The 23,954-nt window shown below is 42.4% G+C and overlaps 1 protein-coding gene across 1 annotated transcript in view; it reads right to left on the bottom strand.

Annotated features, from left to right (window-relative positions):
* Positions 1-23,954, bottom strand: part of LOC132780505 (multiple epidermal growth factor-like domains protein 8) — a 103,339-nt gene that overhangs the window by 60,561 nt on the left and 18,824 nt on the right. The window contains exons 8-17 of the mRNA XM_067461231.1: positions 22,573-22,753; positions 18,463-18,608; positions 17,674-17,793; positions 17,241-17,413; positions 15,178-15,285; positions 7,856-8,003; positions 4,667-4,830; positions 3,173-3,364; positions 1,643-1,843; positions 322-567 (exon numbers count right to left, since the gene is read on the bottom strand). Of these exons, the coding sequence (XP_067317332.1) occupies positions 322-567; positions 1,643-1,843; positions 3,173-3,364; positions 4,667-4,830; positions 7,856-8,003; positions 15,178-15,285; positions 17,241-17,413; positions 17,674-17,793; positions 18,463-18,608; positions 22,573-22,753 (1,679 nt within the window). The remainder of the gene's footprint in view (positions 1-321; positions 568-1,642; positions 1,844-3,172; positions 3,365-4,666; positions 4,831-7,855; positions 8,004-15,177; positions 15,286-17,240; positions 17,414-17,673; positions 17,794-18,462; positions 18,609-22,572; positions 22,754-23,954) is intronic.

The following is a 23,954-nucleotide window of genomic DNA, read 5'->3' on the forward strand; positions in this document are numbered from 1 at the left end:
GGCTGAATTGTCGTTGCAATGCCCGCCACAAGCCTTGAGAAGTAACATTTATTTCTATTATTATTTCTAATAATTACTATTATTACTGCAATGCTAAAAGAGTCTGAGGACTGAATGGTAACATCTTTAGGGGCTGAGTTGTCATTGCAATGACCCCAATTTTGCACCGATTCCTGCACGAACCCTAAACTAAGCTCCAATAAAAAGCCTCGTCTCTCTTATGCTGACAGAGCGAGCGCATGCCTTTGACTGACCACTCTGCAAACCCCAAGCACATGCAAGCACATTTCCGCCCAACCTCCATCCTTATGGGTGTCCCACCTTGCTGCAGGCGTGGCAGTCCCGGTAGTCCTCGCAGAGGAGGCAGTTTCCGGGGGCCAGGACCAGGCGCACGGAGGAGGCCCCGCAGGGCCCGCTGTGTCCCTTCTGGGGGGGCCCCATGCGCGGGTGGCAGGAGGCACTGAGCGGGCACCATCCGCAGCCCTGGTCGGCCAGGCAGGAGAGGCAGGAGCGGTACGAGGAGCAGCTCTCCGAGCGGAAGGGCTCCAGGAAGAAGTAGGAGATCTCCTGAGATAGAGAAAGAGAAAGAGACGGAGGGAAGAAGGAAGGAAAGACAGAAGGAGAGGAAAGGAAAGGATAAGGGAGAGAGGGAAAAAGAAAGAAAAAGGAGAAGGCAGGCAGACAGGCAGGCAGGCAGGAAGGAAGGAAATAGGAAGGGAAGAGAAAGAAGGAAGGAATGAAGGAAGGAAGGGAGGGAGGGAGGGAGGGAGGAAAGAAGGAAGGAAGGAAGGAAGGAGAGGAAAAGAGAAGGGAGAGAGGAAGGGAAAAGAAACAAAAGAAAAAGGAGGAGAAAGGAAGGAAATAGGAAGGGAAGAGAAAGAAGGAAGGGAGGGAGGGAGGAAGGAAGGAGAAGAAAAGAAAAGGGAGAGAGGAAGGGAAAGGAAATGAAATAAAAAAGAGAAGGGAGCGAGGGAGGGAGGGAAGAAGGAAGGAAGGAAGGAAGGAAGGGAGGAAAGAACGAAGGAAGGAAGGAAGGAAGGAAGGAGAGGAAGAGACAAGGGAGAGAGGAAGGGAAAGGAAATGAAAGAAAAAGGAGGAAGGAAGGAAATAGGAAGGGAAGAGAAAGACAGAAGGAAGGGAGGGAGGAAGAAAGGAGAGGAAAACAGAAAGGAGAGAGGAAGGGAAAGGAAATGAAAGGAAAAGGAGAAGGGAGGGAGGAAGGAAATAGGAAGGGAAGAGAAGGGAGGGAGGAAAGAAGGAAAGAAGGAAGGAAGGAGAGGAAGAGACAAGGGAAAGGAAATGAAAGAAAAAGGAGAAGGGAGGAAGGAAGGAAATAGGAAAGGAAGACAAAGACAGAAGGAAGGAAGGAAGGAAGGAAGGAGAGAGTGAGGTAGGGAATAATGGAACTATTATTATTATTATTATTATTATTATTATTATTATTAACTCCACCACATCCTTGAGACAATACTACGCCTGCTCAAGAACCACTGCATCCCTCTTGGGTTCCCCCAGAGGATTCGGTTGTATGGCTATCTGTCGGGAGGGATCGGATGGTGCCTTCCTGGCCGAAGGGGGCTGGACTGGGTTGGATGGCCTTTGGGGGACCCTTCCTGACCCCACGCCCCTTGGAGAAACTCACGCTGCCGCCAAGGACTCCAGTGCGGTCCCAGGTGAGGGTGAGTTCGCTGGTCTGCCCGTTGCCGGAGTTGTTGAGGTGCCCCTCGACCAGGACCAGGTACTTCTTTCCCCGCTCGGACACCGGGAAGAGGCGCTCCCCGCCCGGGCGCTGCAGCAGGCGCTTCTCCTTCTCCTGATGCACCGCCCAGCGCCCCACCTCCTCCTGCCAGAAGAGCACCCCATCGTCACCACGAAGAATACCAGGCCTTCCTCCTTCCCTTTCTCCTTCCTGCCTTCCTCTCTCCCTTCCTCTTCTCTTTCTTTCCCCTTCCTTCCTTTCTCTCTTCCCTTTTTCATTCCTTCCTTCTTTCCTTTCCTTTCCTTTTTCCCCCTTCCCTCCTTCTTTCCTCTCTCTTCCCTTTTTCATTCCTTCCTTCCCTTTCTCTTCCCTTTTTCCCCCTTCCCCCCTTCCTTCCTCTCTCTTCCTTTTTTTCCTTTCTTTCCCCCTTCCTTCCCTCTTCCGTCCTTCCTTCCTCTTCCCTTTTCCCCCTTCCTTCCTTCCTTCCTTCCTTCCTTCCTTCCTTCCTCTCTCTTCCTTTTTTCCTTTCTTCCCCCCCTCCTTCCTTCTTCCCTTCACTTTCTCTTCCATTTTCCCTTCCTTTTCCCTTCCTCTTCCCTTTTTCCTTGCTTTCCCCTCCCTCCCTTTCTTCCTCTCTTCCCTTTCTTTTTTTGCTTCTTTCTCCCCTTCCATTCTTCGCATCTTTCTTTCTTTCTCTTCCATTCCCTCTTCCCGTCCTTCTCTCTCTCTCTCCCTTCCCCTTTTCCCTTTCTTTTTTTCCTTCCTCACTCTCACTCCACTTCCCTCCCCTTTCTTTCTTTTTTTCTTTCTTTCTTTCTTTCCTTCCTTCCCCCTTCTTCCCTTCTATTCCTTTCTCTTCCCTTCCTTCTTTTTCTCCTTCCTTCTCTCCTCCTTTCCTTCTCTTCCTTTCTCCCTCCCTCCTTCCCTCTCCCTTCTTTTCCCTCTATCTTTCCCTTTATCTCCTTCCTTCCTTCCTTTCCTTGCACCTTTCTTTCTTTTCCCTCCCTCCCTCCTTTCCACTCTATTCATCTTTCTTCCCTTCCTTCTCTCCTTTCCTTTTCTCCTTCCTTCTTTCCCTTTCTTTCCCCTTCTTTCTTTCATTCTTTCCCTCTTTTCTTTTCCTTATTTCCTTTCACTCTCTTCCTTTCCTTTCACTTTCTTTTTCTTTCCTTCCTCTCTATTTCCTCCCTCTCTCCGTCCCTTCCTCTCTCCTTCCTTCTCTTCTTTCCTTTTCTCCTTCCTTCTTTCCCCCCTCCCTTCCTTCCTACCTTCCATTTCTTTCCCCTTCATTCTTTCCCTCTTTTCTTTTCCTTCCTTTCCCTTTCTTCCCTTCTCCCTTCCCTCCTTTCTTCTCTTCCCTTTCTTCCACCTTCTTTCTCTCCTTCCTTCCTCTCTATTTCCTCCTTTCCCTTCTCCTTCCTCCCTTCTCCTTTCCCCTTCCTTTCTTCCTCCCCTCCCTCCATTCCTCCTCACCATTTCCATGGAGTCGGGGGCCTTGCCCATCTTGGCGATGACGAAGAGGCGCTGGATGCGCGCCCAGATGGAGATGTCATCCCCGGGCCCGGCCCCACTGACCAGCGGGTGGATGAAGCCCTTGTAGACCAGCGAGACGTCCATCTCCGTGCTGGGGTTCAGCGTGATGGTCGTGCTGCGGATGATGGACACCTGCAGACCAGGACCAGGAGGAGGCACAAGGTCAGGCCAAGCACTATGTCTTTCATGGGAGTTGGGCTGGATGGCCTTTGGGGACCTCTTCCAAATCTAGAATCCATATGTGTGTGTGTGTGTATAGTAAGTATTTACATATCTATCTAGCATTTCTATGGTTGAGGGCCATCTGCCAGGAGGGATCAGATTGTGTCTTCCTGCCTGGTAGAAAGGGGTCAGGCTGGATGGCCTTTGGGGATATCTTCCAAATCTAGAATCCATCCATATATATGTGTGTGTTAATGTGTGTAGTGAATATTTATATATCTATCTAGCATTTCTATGGTTGGGTGGCCATCTGTCAGGAGGGATCAGATTGTGTCTTCCTGTCTGATAGAAAGGGATCAGACTGGATGGCCTTTGGGGGTTCCATCCAATTATAGGATTCTATCATCCATCTTTCATCTATCTATCTATCCATCCATCCTGGGGGTTGGTCTGGATGGCCTTTGGGAGTCCCATCTAACTCTAGGGCTCTATCATCTATCTATCTGTCTGTCTGTCTATCTATCCATCCATCCATCCATCCATCCTGGGGTTAGTCTGGAGGGCTTTTGGGGGGTCCCATCTAACTCTAGGACTCTTATCATTTATCTATCTTTCTATCTATCCATCCATCCATCCATCCATCCATCCTGGGGGTTGGTCTGGATGGCCTTGGGGGCCCCATCTAACTCTAGGACTCTATCATCCATCTATCCATCCATCCATCCATCCATCCATCCATCCGGCCAGCCATCCATCCATCCTGGGGGTTGGTCTGGATGGTCTTTGGGGGTTCCATCTAACTCTAGGACTCTATCATCTATTTCTCTATCTATCTATCTATTTATCTATCTATCCATCCACCCATCCTGGGGTTGGTCTGGATGGCCTTTGGGGGTCCCATCTAACTCTAGGACTCCATCATCCATCTATCTATCTATCCATCCATCCATCCATCCTGCCATCCATCCATCCTGGGGGTTGGTCTGGATGGCCTTTGGGGGTCCCATCTAACTCTAGGACTCTATCATCCATCTATCTATCTATCCATCCATCCAGCCATCCATCCATCCTGGGGGTTGGTCTGGATGGTCTTTGGGGGTTCCATCTAACTCTAGGACTCTATCATCTATTTCTCTATCATCTATCTATCTATCTATCTATCTATCTATCTATCCATCCATCCATCCATCCTGGGGTTGGTCTGGATGGCCTTTGGGGGTCCCTCCCCCTACACTTTTGCCCTGGCCAAGGGGCTCTTCCGGGGGCGCTGACCTTGTCCGGCTGGGAGTCGTTGCGCGGCTGCTGGTAGGTGATGAGGTGGAGGCCGGGGAGGAGGTTGTCCCGCTGGCACTGGGCCAAGGAGGTCACAAAGAAGGGCTGGGGGCCCCACCAGCCAAAGGCCCCCGAGATCTTCTCCACCTGGCAGCTGCCCCGCTCTGCAAAACAAGAGGGAACAGCCCGGCACTAGACGGAGACCCCCCTGCCCATCATCAGGCTAAATAATAATCACAGTTCTTATTATTGGCAGAGAAGACTAAATAGTAATAATAATAGTTATTTTATTATTATTGGCAGAGAAGGCTATATAATAATAATAATAATAATAATAATAATAATAATAATAATAGTTGTTGTTGGCAGAGAAGGCTAAATACTACTACTAATAATAATAGTTGTTATTATAAGCAGAGAAGGCTAAATAATAATAATAATAATTGTCATAATAATAATAATATAGCTGTTATTGGCAGATATAATAACGACAACAACAACAATAATAAGTTGTTATTATTGGCAGAGAAGACTAAATAATAATAATAATAATAATAGTTGTGATAATAATAATAATATCATTGTTATTGGCAGAGATAATAAAAGTAATAACAAATAGTTGTTATTATTGGCATAAATTATAATAGTTGTTATTATTGGCATAAATTATAATAGTTGTTATTATTGGCATAAATTATAATAGTTGTTATTATTGGCAAAGAAGGCTAAATAATAATAATTGTTGTTGTTGGCAGAGAAAGCTAAACACTAATACTAATAATAGTTGTTATTATTGGGAGAGAAGGCAAAATAATAATTGTTGTCATAATAATAATAATAATGTTATTGGCAGAGATGATAATAATAATAATAATAATAATAATAATAATAAATAGTTGTTATTATTGGCAGAGAAGGCTAAATTATAATAGTTGTCATTATTGACAAAGAAGGTTAAATAATAATAATAGTTGTTTTTGGCATAGAAGAGTAAATACTAATAATAGTTGTTATTATTGTCAGAGAACGCTAAATAATAATAATTGTTGTCAGAATAATAATATCGTTATTGGCAGAGATAATAATAATAATAATAATAATAATAATAAATAGCTGTTATTATTGGCAGAGAAGACTTAAATTATAATAATGGTAATATTATTATTATTATTACTAGCAGAGAAGGCTAAATTATAATAATTATTATTATTGGCAGAGAAGATTGAATAATAATAATAATAATAATAATAATAATAACAGCTGTTTTATTATTACTGGCAGAGAAGGCTAAATAATAATAATTATTATTATTGTTGATGTTATTAACGTGCTTCACTTTATGGCTGAAGATGGGGATGAACATACTTTACATACATGCACAAAAGCTCATACCAAAACACAGACATATTAAAATACAGGACACAAAATTTAAACAACAACAACAACAATAATTCCAGTTTACTCATGGCCTTCATGGGAATTGGAATGATGGTGATGATGGTGATATATTTAGTACTCCACTTCTATTTATGGCTCGAGGAATCAAAATACGTAAAGCACATACTAAAAACATACACATATTGCAATATAGGGCCCAATGAAAAAAAGAATACTAATGGGATGCAACGTTGCAGACCTTATCCAACCCTACTAAGATCCATCTCCACTGCAGAATGAATGCAGGCTGACCTCAAAGTGGGGTCAAACTGACCCTTAGAGTCAAAGTGGGGGTCAGGCTGCATTGATTGCACAGCGGAGAGGGAGCTTGGGTAACAACGGAAAAATTTGTTTCTAAACTCGTTTCGTTTTTAGGGGGTCCATTGCGTTTCTTTTTTTTAAAGAATTCCGAATTTTTTCTTTAAAAAATTTCGAAATTTATGAAATTTCGTAAATTTTGAATTGATTCGTTAATGGCGGACGCGATTGCGCAATATGCTAAAAAATCCTCCAAATGGGACAAGGGGGACTTCTGAAGCTTCCCTCTCCCTCTGTTGTTGAGTGTTGGTGTGATAAAACAAACAACTATATTATATTATATTATTATAATATTATATTATTATAATATTATTACATTATTGTATATTATTATAATATATTATATTATATAATATTATATATTATTATAATATTATTATATTATATATTATTATATTATATTATTATAATATTATATATTATATATATTATATTATATATTATCATATTATATTATTATAATATTATTATATTATATTATTATTATATTATTATATTATAATATTATATTATATTAATATTATTATATTATATTATTGTATATTATTATAATATATTATATTATATAATATTATATATTATTATAATATTATTATATTATATATTATTATATTATATTATTATCATATTATATATTATATATATTATATATTATCATATTATATTATTATAATATTATAATATTATATTATTGTATATTATATTATAATATTATAATATTATATTATATTATTATTATATTATAATATTATAATATTATATTATATTAATATTATAATATTATATTATTGTATATTATTATATTATAATATATTATATTATATAATATTATATATTATTATAATATTATTATATTATATTATTGTATATTATATTATATTATAATATTATATTATATTATTATAATATTATTACATTATATATTATTACATTATATATATTATATATTATATTAATATTATTATATTATATTATTGTATATTATTATATTATAATATATAATATTATATATTATTATAATATTATTATATTATATATTATTATATTATATTATTATATATTACATATATTATATTATATATTATCATAGTATATTATAATATTATTATATTATATTATTGTATATTATATTATATTATTATATTATAATATTATATTATATTATTGTATATTATATTATAATAATATATTGTATTATATATTATATATTATTATATTATATTACGAAAATAATTACGAAATAATTAGGAAAATTGGAAAAATTGTTTCGATTCTTAATTACTCCTCACACTATTCCTGCATGGCTCAATATCGGATCGTAAGCTAATTTAAACACGAATTAATAACGAATTACGAAATTAACGAACGAAACCGCCCAAGCCTAATGCCTTGCAATGGATGGCCAAGAGCGGGGTCGCGGCCAGGCTGACTTACCCGAGAGTGGCATGCAGGTCTCGTTCTGGACACACCACCCGAAGGGCCCCGGGGCGCGGGGCAAGGAGGCGTTGGCCCCCCCAAAGGCCAGGCAGGATTGGCAGTCCGTCAGCAGCCGCGCCAGGCCCAGGCAGCCCAGGTTGGGGCACTGCGGAGGAACAAACAAACAAACAACGCAGGTGATCACATGATGCCGGAGGACCCAAAGTTTGGAGATCGAGTGGAGCAAGCGGTCAGTTGGGTGCTACACCTGACAATAACCTTATTCTATTCTATTGTATGGTCAGTTTGAGGTCCCAGGGTGCCACATTGTTCAGGAAGACCTCACCTGAAAATATTTATTTATTTGTTTATGTAGGACTGTAGGATCTATATAGCAATATTAAATAACCACTCACAAGTTGGTTCTGCTTTGAAATGGATATAGAATCATAGAATCAAAGAGTTGTAAGAGACCTCATGGGCCCTCATCCAGTCCAACCCCATTCTGCCAAGAAGCAGGAATATTGCATTCAAATCACCCCTGACAGATGGCCATCCAGCCTCTGCTTCAAAGCTTCCAAAGAAGGAGCCTCCACCACACTCCGGGGCAGAGAGTTCCACTGCTGAACGGCTCTCACAGTCAGGAAGTTCTTCCTCATGTTCAGATGGAATCTCCTCTCTTGTAGTTTGAAGCCATTGTTCCATTGCGTCCTAGTCTCTCTCCAAGGAAGCAGAAAACAAGGCTTGCTCCCTCCTCCTCCCTGTGGCTTCCTCTCACATATTTATACATGGCTATCATGTCTCCTCTCCTCCTTCTCTTCTTCAGGCTAAACATGCCCAGCTCCTTAAGCCGCTCCTCATAGGGCTTGTTCTCCAGACCTTTGATCATTTTAGTTGCCCTCCTCTGGACACATTCCAGTTTGTCAATATCTCTCTTCAATTGTGGTGCCCAGAATTGGACACAATATTCCAGGTGTGGTCTAACCAAAGCAGAATAGAGCATGGGGAGCATGACTTCCCTAGATCTAGACACTAGGCTCCTCTTGATGCAAGCCAAAATCCCATTGGCTTTTTTTGCCGCCACATCACATTCCTGGCTCATGTTTAACTTCCTTCTCACAAGGACTCCAAGATCTTTTTCACACGTCCTGATCTCGAGTCAGGCGTCACCCATTCTGTATCTTTGCATTTCATGTTTTCTGCCAAAGTGGAGTATCTTGCATTTGTCACTGTTGAACTTCATTTTGTTAGTTTTGGCCCATCTTTGCTTGTATCTCTGCAGCAAAGAAAGACACTACTGTAGGATCTATATAGCAATATTAAATAACCACTCACAAGCCGTTTTTGCTTTGAAATGGATATATTGCTTGTATCTCCGCAGCAAAGAAAGACACTACTGACTTTTTCCCACCATCACTTCCTTTTATACACCTTTCCTGCCCATTTCCCCCCTCTTCTCAGTTTCCTTATTAGAACTTGTTGCTTGTTCCAATACAAGGTTTCCAGCACCCTCTGCTGACTTCAAAATGTCACAGAGAGAGAATTGATTCAGCCAGGATGATTCAGTCAGGATGTCACGGAGGGAATTTGTGATGTCTTCATGCCGTCAGAAATTGACTCCTGACAGTGTATTTATTTACAGTACTAGCCGTCCCCTGCCACGCGTTGCCGTGGCCCTCATGGGGATTCTGTGTGGGAGGTTTGGCCCAATTCTAAGATTGGTGGAGTTCAGAATGCTTTTCGATTGTAGGTGAACTATAAATCCCAGCAACTACAACTCCCAAATGTCAAGATTCTATTTTCCCCAAACTCCACCAGTGTCCACATTTGGGCAGATTGAGTATTCATGTAGAGTTTGGTCCAGATCCATCATTGTTTGAGTCCATAGTGCTCTCTGGCTGTAGGTGAACTATAACTCCCATACTCAAGGTCAATGTCCACCAAACCCTCCCAGTGTTTTCTGTTCGTCATGGGAGTTCTATGTGCCAAGTCTGGTTCAATTCCATCGTTGATGGAGTTCAGAATGCGCTTTGATTGTAGCTGAACTATAAATCCCACCAACTACAACTCCCAAACAACAAAATCATGTTTTTTTGAGTGATGGTCACTCCTTGTGTTGTGAGGTGTTTTGTTGCCAAATTTGGTGTGATTTCGTTCATTGGTTCTTTTGTTTTTAAGGTACTCATTATGCACAGAGCATTTATATATATATATAGATATTAAATAACCACTCACAAGTTGGTTCTGCATTGAAATGGATATATTGCTTGTATCTCTGCAGCTGGCTTCAGAATGTCACAGAGAGAGAATTGATTCAACCAGGATGATTCAGTCAGGATGACACGGAGGGAATTTGTGATTTCTTCGTGCCGTCAGAAATTGACTCCTGACAGTGTATTTTTTTACAGTATTTCTATTCCGCCCTTCTCACCCCGCAGGGAACTCAGGGCGGATGACAATGCACATATACATGGCAAACATTCAATGCCATAGACACACAACATATATAGACAGACACACAGAGGCTATTTAACATTCCAGCTTCATGAGGGTATTTTCGAATTCCGGTCACCGGGGGAGGTCTCACTTCACCGTCCACTTGTGACACCGATGGAGTACTTCCTCATTCCTTTGCATGCAAAAGAATGACAGCAAGCTAGACTATTAATGGTCGGGAGCACTTCCTCATTCTTCTGCATGCTGCTGGACGGTTTTATGGCATCGTAAATTAGTTAAATTAGCCTCCCTGCATAAAGCGGTACCTCAATTTCCTACTTGACAGATGCAACTGTCTTTTGGGCTGCAAAGGTCGACAGCAAGCTAGACTATTAATGGTCGGGAGCACTTCCTCATTCTTCCGCATGCTGCTGAAAGATTTTATGGCATCGTAAATTAGTTAAATTAGCCTCCCCGCATAAAGCGGTACCTCAGTTTCCTACTTGACAGATGCAACTGTCTTTGGGCTGCAAAGGTTGACAGCAAGCTAGACTATTAATGGTCGGGAGCACTTCCTCATTCTTCCGCATGCTGCTGGAAAATTTCATGGCATCGTAAATTAGTTAAATTAGCCTCCCCGCATAAAGCAGTACCTCGATTTCCTACTTGACAGATGCAACTGCCTTTTGGGCTGCAAAGGTCGACAGCAAGCTAGACAAATGGTCAGGAGCTTACTTCAACCCGGGCTGGCTTCGAACTCAGTAGTGATTTTAATGCAACCTGGTTTGCACTTCCTCCACCCTGCTTTACTTCCTAATGGATTGCACGGGCATGATTTTGGACTATACACAAGGACACACAAATAGCCAAAACAAACAAGATCCCAGGTGGAACCCACCTGAAAGTCCATGCAATGCTTGCCATTTTGCTCAAATGTCAGCTGCCTCTACCTTGTCGCAGGATAGCGTGTAAATATATGCATGTATGCATGTGTTGGAGTTCAGCCTGTGATTGTGTTTCAGGATCAGGGAGCTTTGGGTGTGGGAAGCGATGCCAAAGAATTTCAAGATGGCAATGGTTTGGTCAATGATACTGATGCAGAGAAGGACCAGGAGACCCCTGTGCAAAGTGTAGTTTCCCATGAGAATGTCCCTGAAGGGTGTGGGGATGATAGTGTACTCCCTGAATTGCTACCAGAGGGTTCCCAGGATTTGGGGCTTGAAAACAACTGGGCACCTGGCCCAGCTGCAAGACTTAATGAATAAATAGATAGATGAGAGGAAATTAGTCAAAATGGACAGGCCGAACAGTGCCTTCGGCGTTTTGCCAGAGTCCGAGAGAAAAAGATAAGGGGATCTCAAGTAAAACAAAACCAATTCCTGAGTTTGTGGAATAGCTTAATGAGGGGATAAAAAGTTTCAAGCATGGGAAATATAGTCAGATGAAGCATCGTTGGAATCAAGTGTCGTTCTCGTCCTTTGTGGGAAGTGATGCCAATTAATTTCAAGATGGCAATGGTTTGGCCAATGATACTGATGCAGAGAAGGACCAGGAGACCCCTGTGCAAAGTGTAGTTTCCCATGAGAATGTCCCTAAAGGGTGTGGGGATGATGGTGTACTCCCTGAATTGCTACCAGAGAGTTCCCAGGATTTGGGGCTTGAAAACAACTGGGCACCTGGCCCAGCTGCGAGACTTAATGAGTAAATAGATAGATGAGAGGAAATTAGTCAAAACAGATAGGCCGAACAGTGCCTTTGGCGTTCTGCCAGGGTCCGAGAGAAAAAGATAAGCGAAACCAATTCCGGAGTGCGTGGAATAGCTTAACGAGGGGATAAAAAGTTCCAAATATGGGAAATATAGTCAGATGGAGCAACGTTGGAATCAAGTGTAGTTCTCGTCCTTTGTTTCATGGAAGCTTTGCTTTGGAAGATTCTTATCTAAGTATTTCTTGTTCATGGTTTGGATTCTTGGATTGTATGAATGGCTACTCATGCCTTGGATTAATAATTCCCGTTTTCCTGAAGTGTGGACTTCGTTTTTATGGACTTTACTGAGCTTTACACTAGACTATTTTTGCTCCTGCTTATCTTCTTACCTAATTGGATTTACCTATTTCTTTAAAGTGCTTTTTACTTGCTGCTTTTTAATCATCTTCAATGAAAGGATTGTTTTCCCATCAACGCTGTGGGAAAACAATCCTGGATTAATATTTCCTGTTTTCCTGAAGTGTGGATTTCGTTTTTATGGACTTTACTGAGGTTTACACTAGACTATTTTTGCTCCTGCTTATCTTCTTACCTAATTGGAGTTACCTATTTCTTTAAAGTGCTTTTTACTTGCTGCTTTTTAATTATCTTCAATGAAAGGATTGTTTTCCCATCAACGGTGTGGGAAAACAACCCTGGATTAATATTTCCTGTTTTCCTGAAGTGTGGATTTCGTTTTTATGGACTTTACTGAAGTTTACACTAGACTATTTTTGCTCCTGCTTAACTTCTTACCTAATTGGATTTACCTATTTCTTTAAAGTGCTTTTTACTTGCTGCTTTTTAATCATCTTCAATAAAAGGATTGTTTTCCCATCAACGGTGTGAGAAAACAATCCTGGATTAATATTTCCTGTTTTCCTGAAGTGTGGACTTTGTTTTTTATGGACTTTGCTGAACTTTACTCTAGACTATTTTTGCTCCTGCTTATCTTCTTACCTAATTGGAGTTACCTATTTCTTTAAAGTGCTTTTTACTTGCTGCTTTTTAATTATCTACACTAAAAGGATTGTTTTCCCATCAACGGTGTGGGAAAACAATCCTGAATTAATATTTCCTGTTTTCCTGAAGTGTGGATTTCGTTTTTATGACTTTACTGAGGTTTACACTAGACTATTTTTGCTCCTGCTTATCTTCTTACCTAATTGGATTTACCTGTTTCTTTAAAGTGCTTTTTACTTGCTGCTTTTTAATTATCTACACTAAAAGGATTGTTTTCCCATCAACGGTGTGGGAAAACAATCCTGGATTAATATTTCCTGTTTTCCTGAAGTGTGGATTTCGTTTTTATGACTTTACTGAGGTTTACACTAGACTATTTTTGCTCCTGCTTATCTTCTTACCTAATTGGATTTACCCATTTCTTTAAAGTGCTTTTTACTTGCTGCTTTTTACTCATCTTCAATGAAAGGATTGTTTTCCCATCAACGGTGTGGGTAAACAATCCTGGATTAATAATTCCCGTTTTCCTGAAGTGTGTATTTTGTTTTTATGGACTTTACTGAGCTTTACACTAGACTATTTTTGCTCCTGCTTATCTTCTTACCTAATTGGATTTACCTATTTCTTTAAAGTGCTTTTTACTTGCTGCTTTTTAATCATCTTCAATGAAAGGATTGTTTTCCCATCAACGCTGTGGGAAAACAATCCTGGATTAATATTTCCTGTTTTCCTGAAGTGTGGATTTCGTTTTTATGGACTTTACTGAGGTTTACACTAGACTATTTTTGCTCCTGCTTATCTTCTTACCTAATTGGAGTTACCTATTTCTTTAAAGTGCTTTTTACTTGCTGCTTTTTAATTATCTTCAATGAAAGGATTGTTTTCCCATCAACGGTGTGGGAAAACAACCCTGGATTAATATTTCCTGTTTTCCTGAAGTGTGGATTTCGTTTTTATGGACTTTACTGAAGTTTACACTAGACTATTTTTGCTCCTGCTTAACTTCTTACCTAATTGGATTTACCTATTTCTTTAAAGTGCTTTTTACTTGCTGCTTTTTAATCATCTTCAATAAAAGGATTGTTTTCCCATCAACGGTGTGAGAAAACAATCCTGGATTAATATTTCCTGTTTTCCTGAAGTGTGGACTTTGTTTTTTATGGACTTTGCTGAACTTTACTCTAGACTATTTTTGCTCCTGCTTATCTTCTTACCTAATTGGAGTTACCTATTTCTTTAAAGTGCTTTTTACTTGCTGCTTTTTAATTATCTACACTAAAAGGATTGTTTTCCCATCAACGGTGTGGGAAAACAATCCTGAATTAATATTTCCTGTTTTCCTGAAGTGTGGATTTCGTTTTTATGGACTTTACTGAGGTTTACACTAGACTATTTTTGCTCCTGCTTATCTTCTTACCTAATTGGATTTACCTGTTTCTTTAAAGTGCTTTTTACTTGCTGCTTTTTAATTATCTACACTAAAAGGATTGTTTTCCCATCAACGGTGTGGGAAAACAATCCTGGATTAATATTTCCTGTTTTCCTGAAGTGTGGATTTCGTTTTTATGACTTTACTGAGGTTTACACTAGACTATTTTTGCTCCTGCTTATCTTCTTACCTAATTGGATTTACCCATTTCTTTAAAGTGCTTTTTACTTGCTGCTTTTTACTCATCTTCAATGAAAGGATTGTTTTCCCATCAACGGTGTGGGTAAACAATCCTGGATTAATAATTCCCGTTTTCCTGAAGTGTGTATTTTGTTTTTATGGACTTTACTGAGGTTTACACTAGACTATTTTTGCTCCTGCTTATCTTCCTACCTAATTGGATTTACCTGTTTCTTTAAAGTGTTTTTTACTTGCTGCTTTTTAATTATCTACACTAAAAGGATTGTTTTCCCATCAACGGTGTGGGAAAACAATCCTGGATTAATATTTCCTGTTTTCCTGAAGTGTGGATGTTGTTTTTATGGACTTTACTGAGCTTTACACTAGACTATTTTTGCTCCTGCTTAACTTCTTACCTAATTGGATTTACCTATTTCTTTAAAGTGCTTTTTACTTGCTGCTTTTTAATTATCTTCAATAAAAGGATTGTTTTCCAATCAACGGTGTGGTGTTTACAGTCAGAGGGCTCTTCCTGTCCTGGAGTGCGACAGTATGTTTGCATGCATGAGCACATGGAACTACTCACGATGCTGCGGGGCTGCGTGCTCTGGCACACTCGCATGCACCAGGCGCACTCGGGGTCCTTGGAACACGTCGTTTGCTCGGTGTAAATGGAGCAGTAATCCAAGTGGTACTACAGGGAGGAAAAGAGATTTTTTTATACAACCCCAGGTAAGATATAGATATACAAATCAAGGGGAATCAATGCATGGAGGAGTTGGCCAGGTACTTCTCCTCCTCCCTCTCTGCTCTTACATTCCACCTTTACCTGTCTTCCTCCTTTTCGTTCTCCCTCCTTCTTTCGGAACTCCAACATTGGGCTAAAGAAGGGGTCCTCGGGTCAAATCTGGGCCAAAAAAGTTATTTGCCCACCCTAAACTTTAGACTCACCGCTATCACCACCACCACTTGCACCTCACTACTAGCCTCTTCTTGCTTCTTAACTCTCATTTCTTTCCTTTCTTCTCTCTATCTCCTCCCAAAATGGAGGGATCTTCTGCACCCCATTCTTGCTCATTCCAAAATGGAGGGAGGGAGGGAGGAAGGGTGAAAGAAAGAAAGAAAGAAAGAAAGAAGGTAGAAAAAAGAGAGGGAAAGATAAAAAGGAAGGAAGGAATATAGCTAGGAAGCAGGAAGGGAAGGAAGAGAAGGAAGAAAGAGAGGGAGGGAGGTGGAAGAAAGAGAAGAATGCAAAGAAAGAGATGTAGGAGAAAGAGAAGGTAAAGAAGAAAGAAATAAGGAGGTAGGAGAAAGAGAATTGAAGAAAGGAGAAAGAAAAGGAAAAGAACAAAGAAAGAACGAAAAAGTGGGAAAGGAAACAAGGGGAGGAAGGAAGGAAAGAAGGAAGGAGGTAGAAAGAAACAAATGGAGGTGGAAGAAAGAAAAGAATGAGAAGGAAGGAAGGAAGGAAGAAGAAAGTGAAGGAAAAGAACAAAGAAAGAAAGAAAAAAGAAACAAAGGGAAGGAGGAGAAGAAAGAAACAAAGGAAGAAAGGAAGAAAGAAAGAAAAGGAGGTGAAAGAAAGAAAAGAACGAGAAGACAGAAAGAGGAAAGTGAAGGAAAAGAACAAAGAAAGAAAAAAGTGAGGGAAGAAACAAAGGGAAGGAGGAGGAGAAAGAAAGGAAGGAAGGAAGAAAAGGAGGTGAAAGAAAGAAAAGAACAAGAAGACAGAAAGAGGAAAGTGAAGGAAAAGAACAAAAAAAGAAAAAGTGAGGGAAGAAACAAAGGGAAGGAGGAGAAGAAAGAAAGAAATTAAGAAAGGAAGAAAGAAAGAAAAGGAAGTGGAAGAAAGAAAAGAATGAGAAGAAAGAAATGAGAAAGTGAAGGAACAGAACAAATAAAAAAGAAGTGAGGGAAGAAACAAAGGGACGGAAGAGAAAAAAGAAAGTAAGAAAGAAAGGAGAAAGGGGAAAAAAGAACAAAGAAAGAAAGAAAAAGTGAGAGAGGAAACAAAGGGAAGGAAGGAAGAAAGGAAGGAAGGAAGGAAGGAAGGAAGGAAGGAAGAAAAGAAGGTGGGAGAAAGAAAAGAATGAGAAGGAAAGAAAGGAGAAAGTGAAGGAAAAGAACAAATAAAGAAAGAAGTGAGGGAAGAAACAAAGGAAAGGAAGAGAAGGAAGGAAGAAAAGAAGGTGGGAGAAAGAGAAGAATGAAAAGAAAGGAAGGAAGGAAGAAAGGAAGGGAGGGAAGTGGAAGAAAGAAAAGAATGAGAAGGGAAGAAAGAAGAAAGTGAAGGAAAAGAACAAATAAAGAAAGAACTGAGGGAAGAAACAAAGGAAAGGAAGAGAGGGAAGGAAGAATAGAAGAAAGGAAGGAAGGGAGGGAAGTGGAAGAAAGAAAAGAATGAGAAGGAAAGAAAGAAGAAAGTGAAGGAAAAGAACAAATAAAGAAAGAAGTGAGGGAAGAAACAAAGGAAAGGAAGAGAAGGAAGAAAGGAAGAAAGAAGAAAGAAAGAAAGAAAGAAAGAAAGGAAGGAAGGAAGGAAGGAAGGAAGGTAGGTAGAAGAAAGAGAAGAAATAGAAGAAAGGAAGATAGAAAGGTAGTTGGGGGAAAAGAGAAGGAAGGAGAAAAGGAAGGAAGGTGGTGTCTCACCATCTGGGAGGGCACCTGGAAGACGAAGGTGGGCACCTTGTAGGCCAGGAGGTCTCCACGTGGGACCCCGCTGTACCCGCCGGCCACCAGCAGCACGTTCCCGTTCATGACGGCCGCCACGTGGGAGTAGCGGCCCCCCACCGGAGCCGCGGCCGGGCCCTTGCCCTCCGCCTCTGCAGGGAAGGAGGGAGGGAGAAGAGACCCACATGTGCAACCCATCACACGTTCCAGGTAAAGAGATCACATCAGTAAACAACATCTATTTACATATACGAGGGGTGGGGGAAATTGGGCCCGTGACCCACGTAAGAAGCCCCCCTCAAGTGGGGATTCCTGTTATGACGACTATTATTATTACCAGAGGAACCCCACCCCGCTGCCCCCCAAATCAATTCTTTCCCCACGTTTGGGGGTCTCTCTCTCCCCCTCTCACCGTGGTGGACGGGGGGCGCCAGGTCGTGCCCAGAGACCCACTGGTGGCAGCCGAGGTGGTAGAAAAAGACCTCATCCTCATAGCACTTCTCCTCGTGGTAATGGATGTGCACGTTTCCACCTGCGAGGAGGGAGCGAGCAGAGAGTCCAACGTTCACCAAATGCAACACGGCCCATTTGAACGTTGGGAATATCACCCATGTTTACTAAATGCATTCGATACATGATGATGGTGGGGGTTGTTTACTAGGCAGTCCCTGAGTTACAAACATCCGACTCACAGTTATGAACAGGGCTGGACTGGATGGTCTTTGGGGGTTCCTTCCAGATCTAAGATACTATATCCATCTCACACATATACACATATACACACCCGCACATGCACACAATCTCATATCTATCTATCTACTAGGCTTGGGCAATCCATGGTTCTAAATGGTTCTAAAATACTTACAAAACTAAAGTTCTGGTGGTGAAAATTTCAGAACTCTAACAAAACTTTCAAAATGTAATTATTATTTCATTATTGGTGATTTTAATGACAGAACCAATTAGGAACTGCCATTTATTATGAAATTTTGAGAGTTTTGTTAGAGTTCTGAAATTTTCACCACCAGAACTTTAGTTTTGTAAGTACTTTAGAACCATTTAGAACCATGGATTGCCCAAGCCTATTGTTTACAGTAGTTCTTGGATCTCAGGAGGCAGAAGAACGGAGCGACACCTCCTTCTCCTCCTTCTCTTTCAACCTTCGGACCAAGCCAAGAATGTTGTTGCAGGGCGTACTCACCGTAGACCACCATGTAGTTCCCGATGACGGTGGCGGAGTGGAAGGCCCTCTCCCGGGGTCCACGGTGGGAGTCCTTGGCCCGCAAGGTGCTCCAGTAGCGCAGGTCCACCTGGAACAGGTCCGTGGTGTTCACCCGCACGCTGAACCTGTGCCCGGGAAAAAGCTCCGGTGAGCGGAGTGGCCCTTCTTTTTCTCCCCTTCCCCTCCTCTATCTACAACTAGGTGTACCTAGCCACGCATTGCTGTGGCTCTCAGAAAACAGAAGATTTCCAGACATGAAACAATCTGGACTAGGATGTCAGGAGTCAATTTCTGACGGCATGAAGACATCACAAATTCCCTCCGTGACATCCTGACTGAATCATCCTGGCTGAATCAATTCTCTCTCTGTGACATTTTGAAGCCAGCAGAGTGTGTTGGAAGCCTTGTATTGGAACTTGTGAAGTAACAAGTCCTAATAAGGAAACTGAGAAGAGGGGGAGATGGGCAGAAAAGGTGTATAAAAGGAAGTGGTGGTGGGGAAAAGTCAGTCGTGTCTTTCTTTGCTGCAGAGAAACAAGCAATATATCCATTTCAAAGCAAAACCGGCTTGTGAGTGCTTATTTAATATTGCTATATAAGACCTACAGTCTTACACTCCCACCAAAGGTTTCCCGTTGGCTGGTAGAAGCCAGGCTTTTAAGGTGCAAGGCTGTTCAAAGTTAATCCAGTTGAGCAATTGTAACATTCACACTTGGCTCAAGTAGAAATGGAGCGGGGGGGGGGGAGGGGTCAGAGAGTCATTTTCATGCATGCGCTGTAATGTCTTTTTGGTTTTGGGGGGTTTTTAAGTCCTTTCCACTGTTTGTTCTTGTTTTTATGAGTGGTGGTCACTTGTTGGCTTGAGAGGTGTCTTGTGTCCAAATTTGGTGTCCATTCGCCCAGTGGTTTTTGGGTTATGTTAATCCCACAAACAAACATGACATTTTTATTTATATAGATTGTGTTGCAGACACCACATGCTTTTGGTCAAGACAGTAGTGCACCCAAGCATTATTATTATTATTATTATTATTATTATTATTATCCCAAAATATAGAAGCCAAAGTCTTTCCCACCAGTCTGTGAATGTGTTTTGTGTGTGTATATGTGTGTGTACATTTGTGTATATGTGTATATATGTGGTTTTGCGCATGCATTGTAATGTATTTTTTACTTTTTGGGTTTTGAAGCCTCTTCTGCTATGTTTTCATGAGTGATGGTCACTTGTTGGCCTGATGTGTGTCTTGTGTCCACATTTGGTGTCAATTTGCCCAGTGGTTTTTGAGTTACATTAATCCCAGAAACTAACATTACACACACACACACATATATATGTACTAGCCGTCCCCTGCCATGTGTTGCTGTGGCCCAGTCTGTGTATATGTTTTGTGTGTGTACATATGTGTTTTGTGTGTGTATATATGTATGTATATATTTGTGTATATGTGTGTTTGCATATATATGTGTGTGGTTTTGTGCATGCGTTGTAATGTATTTTTATTTATTTATTTATTTGCTGTGTTTTCCAGTGTTTTTACGAGTGATGGTCACTTGTTGGCCTGATTGTCGTCTTGTGTCCACATTTGGTGTCCATTCACCCAATGGTTTCTGAGTTATATTAATCCCAAAAACTAACATTACACACACACACACACATAGAATCATAGAATCATAGAATCAAAGAGTTGGAAGAGACCTCAAGGGCCATCCAGTCCAACCCCATTCTGCCAAGAAGCAGGAATATTGCATTCAAATCACCCCTGACAGATGGCCATCCAGCCTCTGCTTAAAAGCTTCCAAAGAAGGAGCCTCCACCACACTCTGGGGCAGAGAGTTCCACTGCTGAACGGCTCTCACAGTCAGGAAGTTCTTCCTAATGTTCAGATGGATATATATATGTACTAGCCATCCCCTGCCACACGTTGCTGTGGCCCAGTCTGTGTATGTGTTTTGTATGTGTATATATGTATGTATATATTTGTATATATGTGTGTTTGTATATATATATGTGGTTTTGTGCATGCATTGTAACGTATTTTTTATTTTTTGGGTTTTGAAGTCCCTTTTGCTGTGTTTTCCAGGGTTTTTATGAGTGGTGGTCACTCCCTGGCCTGAGAGGTGTCTTGTGTCCAAATTTGGTGTCCATTCATCCAGTGGTTTTTTGGTTATGCTAATCCCACAAACAAACATTATATTTTTATTTATATAGATTGTGTTGCAGACACCACATGCTTTTGGTCAAGACAGTAGTGCACCCAAGCATTGTTATTGTTGTTGTTGTTATTATCATCCCATAATATAGAAGCCAAAGTCTTTCCCAAGCAGCAGCAGCATTATTATTGCAGTCATTGACTGCAAAGAAGTGACAAGTGGAGTGCCGCAGGGTTCCGTCCTGGGCCCGGTCCTGCTCAGGATCTTCATTAACGACTTAGATGAAGGGCTAGAAGGCAGGATCATCAAGTTTGCAGACGACACCAAATTGGGAGGGATAGCCAATAGTCCAGAGGACAGGAGCAGAATTCAAAACGATCTTGACCGATTAGAGAGATGATTGGCCAAAGCTAACAAAATGAAGTTCAACAGGGACAAATGCAAGATACTCCACTTTGGCAGAAAAAATGAAATGCAAAGATACAGAATGGGGGACGCCTGGCTCGAGAGCAGTACGTGGGAAAAAGATCTTGGAGTCCTCATGGACAACAAGTTAAACATGAGCCAGGAATGTGATGTGGCGGCAAAAAAAGCCAATGGGATTTTGGCCTGCATCAAGAGGAGCATAGTGTCTAGATCTAGGGAAGTCATGCTCCCCATGCTCTATTCCGCTTTGGTTAGACCACTTTACCTGGAATATTGTGTCCAATTCTGGGCACCACAATTCAAGAGAGATATTGACTCTAAGCTGGAATGTGTCCAGAGGAGGGCGACTCAAACGATCAAGGGTCTGGAGAACAAGCCCTATGAGGAGCGGCTTAAGGAGCTGGGCATGTTTAGCCTGAAGAAGAGAAGGCTGAGAGGAGACATGATAGCCATGTATAAATATGTGAGAGGAAGCCACAGGGAGGAGGAGGGAGCAAGCTTGTTTTCTGCTTCCTTGGAGACTAGGACGCAATGGAACAATGGCTTCAAACTACAAGAGAGGAGATTCCATCTGAACATGAGGAAGAACTTCCTGACTGTGAGAGCCGTTGGAACTCTCTGCCCCAGAGTGTGGTGGAGGCTCCTTCTTTGGAAGTGGAACTCTCTGCCCCAGAGTGTGGTGGAGGCTCCTTCTTTGGAAGCTTTTAAGCAGAGGCTGGATGGCCATCTGTCAGGGGTGATTTGAATGCAATAGTCCTGCTTCTTGGCAGAATGGGGTTGGACTGGATGGCCCATGAGGTCTCTTCCAACTCTTTGATTCTATGAGGCTGGATGGCCATCTGTCGGGGGTGATTTGAATGCAATATTCCTGCTTCTTGGCAGAATGGGGTTGGACTGGATGGCCCATGAGGTCTCTTCCAAGTCTTTGATTCTAGGATTCTATGATTCTATGATTGTTATTGCAGCAAGTGAAACCGCTGAGCTGCTGAACTTGCTGACCAAAAGGTCGGCAGTTCGAATCCGGGGAGCAGGATGATCTCCCACTGTTAGCCCCAGCTTCTGCGAACCTATTTTATTATTTTTTTTATGCTACGTAACACTATGGTGGCACAGCGGGTTAAACCACTGCTCTTGCTGACCAAAAGGTCAGTGGTTCAAATCCAGGGAGTGGGGTGAGCTCTCACTGTTAGCCCCAGCTTCTGCCAACCTAGCAGTTCAAAAACGTGCAAATGTGAGTAGATCGATAGGTACTGCTCTGGCAGGAAGGTAACGGCGCTTCATGCAGTCATACAGGCCACATGACCTTGGAGGTGTCTACAGACAACGCCGGCTCTTTGGCTTAGAAATGAAGATGAGCATCAGAGTCCTAGAGTTGGACACGACTAGACTTCATCTCAAGGGAAAACATTTACTTTTACCTATATGGCACAATTTTGTTCAAGTTTTGTGACCGAGTGCTGTATATTGTGATGGGGTTTTTCTGTTGTTGTGCCTGTGTTCGTGGCGCGATACCTGGCGGTGGAGGGCCGGTGCCCGCCGTAGATGACCAGCGTCCGCGAGGGGGGGTGGAAGACCATGGAGTGGCCGGCCGCGGCGGGGGGCTTCCCACCGGAAGGGACCACCAGCTCCCAGGACCAGGACCGAAGGTGGAAGCGGAACATCTGCGAGGAGAAGACGTCCACCGAGGTGCGGCCTGGAAGGGAGGCGGAGAGTCAGAACGCCATCCAGACCACCCCATCCAATCCCTCCTGACTGATGGCCACCCAGCCACTGCTTAAAGAACCGCCCCCCACCCCCCGAGACGGAAACTGGGCCAAAAAACAAGACCTGGAAAATAACCCAGATTAAACCGGAATATAATCCAGTTTAAACTAGACTAGATGACTAGATGACTAGATGACCTCTGGGGGTCCCTCCCAACTCTAGTGGAAGGGAGTCTGCCTTGAGGTCTGGTGGCGTCTCCATCTCAGAGGGTCTTCAGAGGCTGGGTGGCCATCAGTTGGGAGGGATCGGATGGGTTGGTCTGGGTGGTCTTTGGGGGCCCCTTCCAACTCTCCTAGGAGTCCAGTGGAGTCTCCATCTCTGGGGGGCTCAGGACTCCCAGGAGAGTCAGAAGGGGCCCCCAAAGGCCACCCAGACAACCCAATCCAATCCCTCCTGACCGATGGCCACCCAGCCACTGCTTAAAGAACCGCCCCCCACCCCCCGAGACGGAGACTCCACCAGACTGCAAGGCAGTCTCTCTTCCACTACAGTTGAGAGGGACCCCCAGAGGTCATCTAGTTTACCCCCATCCAATCCCTCAGCCTTTAAGTAGAGGCTGAGTGGCCATCAGTCAGGAGGGATTGGTTGGGGATGGACTAGATGACCTCTGGGGATCCCTCCCAACTCTAGTGGAAGGGAGTCTGCATTGGTGTCTGGTGTTGTCTCCGTCTTGGGGGTGGGGTTCTTTAAGCAGAGGCTGAGTGGCCATCAGTCAGGAGGGATTGGTTGGGGATGGACTAGATGACCTCTGGGGATCCCTCCCAACTCTAGTGGAAGGGAGTCTGCATTGGGGTCTGGCGGAGTCTCCATCTCAGAGGGTCTTTAGAGGCAGGGTGGCCATCAGTTGGGAGGGATCGGATGGAGTGGTCCAAGTAGCCTTTGGGGCTCCCTTCCGAGTCTCCTGAGAGTCCAGTGGAGTCTTTAAGCAGAGGCTGAGTGGCCATCGGTCAGGAGGGATTGGATGTGGGTGGACTAGATGACCTTTGGGGATCCCTCCCAACTCTAGTGGAAGCGAGACTGCCTTGGGGTCTGGTGTAGTCTCCGTCTTTGGGGTGGGGGGCTTCTTTAAGCAGAAGCTGAGTGGCCATTGGTCAGGAGGGATTGGATTGGGTGGTCTGGATGGCCTTTGG

The sequence above is a fragment of the Anolis sagrei genome, chromosome Y (genome assembly GCF_037176765.1).
Source record: "Anolis sagrei isolate rAnoSag1 chromosome Y, rAnoSag1.mat, whole genome shotgun sequence".
NCBI lineage: Eukaryota > Metazoa > Chordata > Lepidosauria > Squamata > Dactyloidae > Anolis > Anolis sagrei.